This window comes from Felis catus, chromosome C1, assembly GCF_018350175.1.
Source record: "Felis catus isolate Fca126 chromosome C1, F.catus_Fca126_mat1.0, whole genome shotgun sequence".
NCBI lineage: Eukaryota > Metazoa > Chordata > Mammalia > Carnivora > Felidae > Felis > Felis catus.
The window spans coordinates 172,294,266-172,302,479 of record NC_058375.1 but is presented as its reverse complement, the minus strand read 5'-3'; the positions used below and the strand labels follow the sequence as shown (position 1 = coordinate 172,302,479).

At 37.5% G+C, this 8,214-nt stretch overlaps 1 protein-coding gene across 1 annotated transcript in view; it reads right to left on the bottom strand.

Moving 5' to 3' along the window:
- Positions 1–2,338: 2,338 nt before the first annotated feature.
- The window catches only part of ZNF804A (zinc finger protein 804A), a 285,927-nt gene continuing 280,051 nt past the window's right edge, over positions 2,339–8,214 (bottom strand). The window contains exons 3-4 of the mRNA XM_023259534.2: positions 8,074–8,204; positions 2,339–6,054 (exon numbers count right to left, since the gene is read on the bottom strand). Of these exons, the coding sequence (XP_023115302.2) occupies positions 2,799–6,054; positions 8,074–8,204 (3,387 nt within the window). The 3' untranslated portion in view covers positions 2,339–2,798. The remainder of the gene's footprint in view (positions 6,055–8,073; positions 8,205–8,214) is intronic.

The following is an 8,214-nucleotide window of genomic DNA, read 5'->3' as shown; positions in this document are numbered from 1 at the left end:
ATAATTTGCACCTGTATAGGACTCGGATTTCAGCTCCAGAACCCATGAACAAGCCATCAGCCAGTGACCAAACCTACTTCCAGAGTATGGCTGTCACATTGGCCTGATTCCTGCTGCCAACAATATGTGCATGACTGGTGGTCCTCTGACAGCCCCACTGACTACTGAGTCCACCCTAACTTAACCTGTCTGATTGCTTTGCTCATTGTTGATCTTCAGTCCATCAGCCTGATTCCCTTGATTCTGGGATTGGTGTTATCAGAACAGGTAACAAGTGTCTCATCATACATTCATTTTGAGTCCTGGATGTATAACAGATGCTCCAACTATGTAAGCAATATCTTATCAAATATACTGAATATTAAATTAATTATTTATAATCAGAATGGCTTTAGTGTGCTTAACTAACATTCACTTCTTCTCCAGCCTTTGATGTACATGAGAACCAATTAATTTATCTGTCAAGTTGAATTTCAGTAGTTTTAACTGAGAACTTCCTTCCTCAAACTTTCTAGAAATCTCTGTCACATAACTAATAACTTGATTGCAAGTCATCAAGTATATTCTGTTACAACTAAATACAACTTGGCTTAACCAAGTCATTTAACAAAAAGAAAAGCACAATTCTGGTGCTCTCTCTGGTAGGAGAGCACCAGAATTGAAGAAAAAAAGTAAAAGGAATAATTAACATGGAGAAAGAAAAATGGGAGACACACATATACACAAATGGTGTCCACAATGAAATTGAGAGGGAAAAGATCAAAGGAAAAAGGAATTAAAGAATAAGAACAAGAGGTAAGATAAGTACAAGGGGCATATAGGAGATGACAAAAAGAGGAGAGAAAATCTGCATATTTAAAGCTGAACACTCGGTTTGATTTTAAACAGCAGAAACAACAATCCTGATCTGACAGATTAAAAATGAACTGGGTCAGCATTCCCCAGTAGATATTCCCATCTATTTTATCTTCAAAGATAGTTTCAAACATTTTGCTTGGGGAAAAATCATCCGTTCCAATTTTAGTTCCCATTTTTGGAACATGTTATCTCAGAACATTTGAAATGGAATTGCTTCCCTTACTATTTTTATTTTCTTATTTGTCAATCATGAAATGGCATATGCAATCTCTCACAACCATTTTTCAGGAAAACATTTACATCAATGATTATTATGGCAAATACTCAAGAAAGTAAACGACCTAGATCTTCTCCTTTCTCCACTCTGTTTAAAATAAAATTCAATACAGATGATTCTGTTATGGGAAGATACCTTTATGCTCAATATCACTTAGGATAACACATTCCTACAGTAGACATAGGAATTAGCATTTTCTCAGTACAGCATGGCATAAATGTTGCTCTCCCTTTGGAAGAACTCAGTTGTCCTCTCTGATGCTGGGATTCATTCCTGGACTGCCATAACCCTTTATCATTTGCACATGGTCACGTGAAACTTGTCTACGAATCACATAGACTTTCTCACCAAGTGGCACAGACTGGGGCACGTACATATTGGAAGAGTGTGATGTTCCCTGGTTTTCTATTGAATAATTATATTCTTTAGTACATGTAGAAGCACTTGAGTGAATAATCATGCAGAGCTCTTTAAAAATAAAGCAGAATCTGGAAGGGTGATGTGAAATTTTTCTAATTGCTCTTTGGTGATTTGGAAATATGATACAAACATGACTACTAGAAAGATGTGCAGAAGGAAGAGCTATTTATTTACTCTCCTTCCCACTTCCAGATTCTCAATTAAGAGTATATCCAGATACAGATTGTGTTTACGCCATTCTGCCCAAGATGTTATATATGGATAGTGATTTATTAATTAAACCCATTCTTTAATCCATGCCAATATTATTATATACATATATTTCCTGCAACGATTAAAAATAAACATAATACATTTGAGAACTTTAACATACAAAGATGTTATAAGAATTTATATTGGTTATTTGCTATTTCTTGTCCACTAGTGCTATTTTACAGTTCCTGAAAGAATACTATGTACTTTGCATTTTTTTTGAGTTATCCCTCCCCCTACTGACATTACTTTTACAAAAATGGTTTATTGACTAGAGGGCCAATTGTTCAGGAAATATAGTAAACTCTGAGTATAAGCAGCATTAGAACAAACAGAAAAAACAAATGGAGCTGTTATTATAATTATTCTGAAAGATGATATCACAGTTTAAGTATTGGTGGACTCCGAAGATATTCTCTTGAGCCTCTGAGGTTCAGAGATGCCAATGGACAGAAGAAACAATGTAAATCCAAAACCTACTGTTACTGTACATTCCCAAAACAGCGAAAACGAACTAAAACAAAGTTTGAGTTACTTAAATACTTAACAAAAATTTATTGCAAGAGATATATTTCACTGAATTTACAGTTTCAAGGAACATGGTACAAAACGTAGTGCCATCAGCTTTGTCTAAACATTAAATAGGTGCAAATACACAAAGATTTAAAAAAAACCAAGGAGCATACTTTACAACATAAATTACAGTACTATAAATATATCTTATGTACATTATACATACTCTTAAGACACCATTTTAATGTACAGCGTATATTGTATTGGTTTTCAAACTATTCAGTGCCTTAATATTATATATCAGAAACTTAATTTATTTGCATCATTACACTTACAGTAAATGATTTCCTATCAATGAGGCCATAGTTTGGCTAGTTTATTTCCACCATTTCAATAGGCAATTATCCACTTAGATGAGCGTTGACGCAGATAGCAATAGGTTTCACGTGAACATTTTCTCTCCCTTTCATGGCGAGGACTAGAACAGGGGTTGCAGTGGGATGACAGTAGGGTGTGGGGCAAGCAGTGAAGGGAAGAGGGCATGGGGTAAAGGTGGGAAAGCCAGATGGCTAGGATGAAGAACGGACGCTGGAATGATTGGCATCTGAGGAGGAGCCACAAAAGTTGGCTGGTTCCCAGGACAAAGCCTTGGTCCGACCGGTCCCACTGAGATCTGAGGTAACGCTGTTCTGGTGAGAGCTGGGGCGTGGGAAAGAAACTGTTGGTGGGGCTGAAGCACTTTGAAGGTTCCTGCGGCCGCAGCTGCGGCGGCGGCGGCGGCGGCGGCCGCGTGCTGCTGCAGAACCGCGTGGTGCAGAGTGGTTACAGAGGTAGAACAGAAGGGCTGCTGCAGAGGCAGAGGCTGCAGAGGCTGCAGAGGCGGGCTGGGCGGGGGGAGGGCGGCCGGAGCAAAAGTAAACTTGACCTTGTTGGCCAGCATGTTGGGCGGGAGGATGTGCTGGTAGACCTCACAAGGCAGATTTCTGAATTTATCGTGGTTTTCTATGGGGATCAGCAGCGCCTGATCCGGCAGAGCTAACGGAGCCAGGATTTGCTCCGTCGTTACGAAGGTGTGACCGCTGACATGTGCTTCCTTGAACGGTAATGGTGGCTGTGTGTTAAGGATTCCCGAATTGAAACGCAGCCACTCGGTCGAGGCCTCGTTCACCTTTCCTTGTGGAAGGGCCTCTGCCAGTTCGTAATGGCAGAGGTACGATTTCGGTTGCGACTGTCTGAAGTTCCTGTCGGTATTAGGCACCTTGAAAGGAATTTGCTTTTCATGAATATTTATACCCTCACCTCTTTCTTTCTGTTGCAGCAAGGTATTGCCAATTTCTTCTTTTGTTGCGGCACTGGCTAGGTGGTAGACAGAGGCGGCGCGTGGGTGGGAGATGTCCCTCGAGTCCCCAGAAGGTGTCTCCATCACTGATTGCGCAGCCTCACCACCGGCTTCGGGAGGAAGAGGACCGCCCAGGGGCAAAGGCGGCTGGTTTTCTTCTCCCTCTGCTTCTTCTGAGTTCTTCTCAGCATTCGCAACTTCTTGTGGTTTTACGTCCCCTGTTTTGTCTTCACTTACTAACTCCTCCTGGTGACATAAGGAAGAATTGCCCTTCTTGGGATGATCTGTGTTCTCTCTGAGTTCCAAAGCTTCAAACCCGATGTGGAATCTGCTTCTTTTTCTCCTCCGTTTCCTTTTAGGCTTGCAGGGAGCGGAAGCACGTGGGGGCCTCAAGAATTCTTCTGGTAAATAATTCTGTCGATTTAAACTTTCATCCGAAGAATAAGAATATGAATGTTGTCTACGTTTTCGATGGAATCTTTCTGATTCATTAATGAGAGAATTATAACCTCTTTTAACAGCCTGGTTCTGGCTCAGGCAGCTCATGTCGTTTTGAAGAACTAGGCATCTGTGATCCTGACTACAGCCGGATATTTTGGCTTTCCAACTACAGTAAGTTCTGGAGTAAGTTAAATTATGTTTTCCAGACTGTATCACTGTTGGATTGGATTGTTCACTGAAAACAACTGAGCTCTTTGTACAGTGGTTTTTAGAACTGTTAGCGTCATTGCTATCAATTTCAGTGTTTTGAGCTTTACACATTTCTTCATTTTCACTTAAGTATATGGATGATGGTTTGGGCCTTTTATCAGGTAATTGTTGTGAGTCTAATAATTGCCCTGCAGCTAAATACTGCTTTTCTGAAATTGTTTCCAGTAGATTCTTCCTAGTTATATCAGTGTAACTGTTTTCCGTTTCCATTTGGAAGTGAATTTCCGACTCTTTGGTTTTCTCCCCATGATGGTGCTGACATAACTTTTTTCTTCTTTTCTTCCTTCTACTTTTATGGAACCAGTGTTCATGAGTATCTTTCAATCTTATTTTGTGATATTTCTCATCTAGAGTGCCCTGCTTCATTTGACATTTAGTAAAATTGTATTTTTTTGTGTTTCTGATCCTACAGGAAATATTTTTATACCTCTGACCCATATTGCCATTTTTTCCAGAATTACAGGTATTGGAAAGAGTACCACCAACCAAAAGAGGAATGACCTGGGTGCATTGATTTCTGCTGCCTCCAGTGTCATAATCAGTGAGTCCTACAATAGGTGTGTCTTTGCATTCTGAAACTGGTCTCTTGCAAATGTCTTCTCCCTTCAGCTGAGAAGAAAGACCATTTACGGGCAGCTTATTCTTATCTAGATTGTTGTTTAATTTAGTGGACTTGAAGTCAAAACAGAGAGGGTTACAGCTATAGGAAATTGATGGCTGAGTCGATGTATAAATCAGCATTTCTGATGGCCACTGAAGAATTGTGGTTCCATCTTTGTTAAGTACGGGTACAAATGGTTCACATGGTCTTTTATATAAATCTTTTTTTTTATGGAAGGTTATATTTTCCTCTTCAGAATTTGAAGGGGCCAACATCTCAGGACCATAATTTTTATTGTCAGCTTCAACTATAGATGTATCATGGTCCTTAACATTTTCCTCTGTGATAGCTTGCAAAGATATGCATTCATTAGCTATATCGAGAACTGTGGATTTATTTCCTAACAATTCGGAACTGTTATCACTCATAGGTATGCCTTCATTAATAATAACATCGCCCAGTGGTATTTGATCTGCTAATGGGATTGGATTTTGGCAATTATCTGCATCCGAAGATAAAGGGAGTTGAAACTGGCAAAATGAAGGTAATAAAAATGTATCTTTTTCACTAGAAACTTCTTTCATCTCTTGAGTTTGAGCAGTTTCTTTCTCAGTGCACATTCCTTCTGGTGGATGAAAAGAGTTAGCTTTCTCCTCAGAACTCAAAAGCACATCTGTTGGTGAAGATAGTTGAAGATGACAAGTACCAGGGACAAATCTACTTTTTCTGCTAAATCCTTTTTCCACAGAGGCATCATCATTGTATTCAGAGAAGGCTGCAGCTGAGGACTCCAGCTTCACTGCTGCTTTCTTTGGAAATGCAAAAGAAAAGCCAATTTTGTGTCTGTGAATTCCTTGGGCTTGATCCCCAAGTTGGTTATTTTTTGCTGTATAATTATTTGCACTTTCTGGATCTTCAGCAACAGTGGTAACATCTTTAGTATTCTCTTCACTATGAATCAAAGTATATTTGAAATCTTCCTGGTTATTAACTGAATCCACAGCAACTCTTTGGGAAATTTCATTACAATTTTCTTTCACAGTAACAGTTGTTGACTTGAACATGGGGCCACTTCCAGGAGCACTAGAAACAGAAAAGTACATATTAGATAGGACACTTCTGAGGAAAAATATTCAAACACCCCATTTCAGACACATCATTATAAGATTTCTTTTTCAAATTTTAAGATCTGTATAGGAGAATTACTTTCATTTGGTAAGGTTCTATAGTGCTACAGTTGCATTTAGTTACTGATTATTGTTTGGGATAACTTGGAGAAGCTGTCTCGAAGTTATTTCTATAACTGTTAACAGCAATGTCAAGGACATTTCTATGTTCTCAACCAGTGCTTCCTGACCAAGGTTCTTTATCCCCATGGCCTCTTCAGTGATATTTTGGAATATTGTAGAATCTCTAAAGTTATCTAAATTTACAAATACTTAACATCGTTAATACTACATGGAGAATATGAAGACAGCTTTAAAAAATTATAATTTCAGAAGGGCTGGGAATTCGGTTCAACAATTCAATTCAATCAATGTTCACTAAGAGTCTACACCAGGCCAAGTAGAGTCCTGCCATGCAAAATTAACTGAGATAATACTGGCTTTAGAATTTTATTTAGAAATGCTATTCTTAATATTTAAAAAAATTACCCTGAAGTTGTAAATAATATAATATAATAGTAAGTGTAGGACAAAAGACTATTTACTTAAGATGCAATTTCTATTTATTTGGCATTGCAGGACACCATAAATAGTGAGTTTTTCATAAAAGAACTGTACTGTGTGGCATATAAACAAGGAGTTACCTAAATATCATCTTTACCCAAAGAGAGTCATGCTGTGCAGAATTTTCCATTCTATTAAATTTAGTTTCTTAGAAGTTACAAGTGTCCCCCAATATTTTTAGTTGAATGTTTTCTTTATTGAATCTCTAACACAATGGATTGTTTCACTGCACATCTTTAGAGGCCTCAAATTAATAGGAAAAGTGTGTGTGTGTGCGTGTGTGTGTAATGTGAAATAAGTACTATTACTGAGGAAAGTAATTTAGATAAGAAGTTTTGCTCTTTTTTTATACATATCTTATTATTAACTCTAGTTCTCCAAATGTTTCAGAATTTATATTTGCAAATGCTACTTCTAGGACATTTAATTGCATGGGCCCTATGGTTCTCTATAACATTAACTTGAAGTTCTATAATTTTTCACTTACTGCCACACAGAGAAAAAAAATCTGTTGGTATGACTGAATAGCAGTTATATTGGTCTTTTGACAGTTCCCTAGAGGATTAAAAATACATTAAATTTTATTTTGAGTTTTTCAAATTTGACATTCCAAAGAATGTTATGATATACCAATATATTCCCCAACACTATATTCAGCATAAAATAGATTTGCTATGAAATAGTTTTGTTTTAAACAAAAAAAGAGGGGCCTATTTGTTTTGGGGTGGAGGGAGAGAACACTCTAAAAAGTTGTCTTCTTTTTATGACAGTTCCCTGTCCTGTATTGTAAATTCTGAATTATAACATTATAACTACACACTGGAGAAGCAGGTCAAAGTGTAAGAGCTTTGAACTTCTAACAGTTATTACTGTTTATTCACAATGAAACTAATTTTGACCTGCCTCTGCAGTTCACAGGGCCTTCATGATCTTTATTTTTTTTTAAATAAAAGATACTTTCAAATAAAAGTCCTCCAAATTTTCAATTATACATAATTTTCTCTTAAAACTCCTTTTATAATAAAGGTCATGAGATGGTGCTTTGTTCTCTTCTTCAATCCAATATTTTGAATTTCCACCAAGAAACAGAAGAGGTTTCAACTAAGTGTAAATAGCAGAGCAATGTGAAATTAATTTTCTTGAAAACTAAAATTATAGGAATGCTGCCTTTTTATTGAAATGTATATTAAACAGGTGTTTGCATAAAATTCAAATTCAAGTTACTGTTTACAGCCCACAGAAAGCCATGAAAATGTGAGTGCCTTATTCTGGGTACAGAAATAAATAGATTTGCGCCCTTTATTTCTATGTCTTTTTTTTTTCCTTTGGTCATCATGTTTTAAGAAAAGTTAAGCTTTTATTGCACACTCACCACACAGTTTCCTTTCTTAGCTCGGCCAGCTTGTGCAGGCGTTGGAGTGCCTTTTCCTGTTTTCTTTCATCTTTCCTGGATTTAGATGCTACATTTCGAGCAAATTCCCTTTGTTTCAGTTCTTTGAGCCTCTATTAAGAA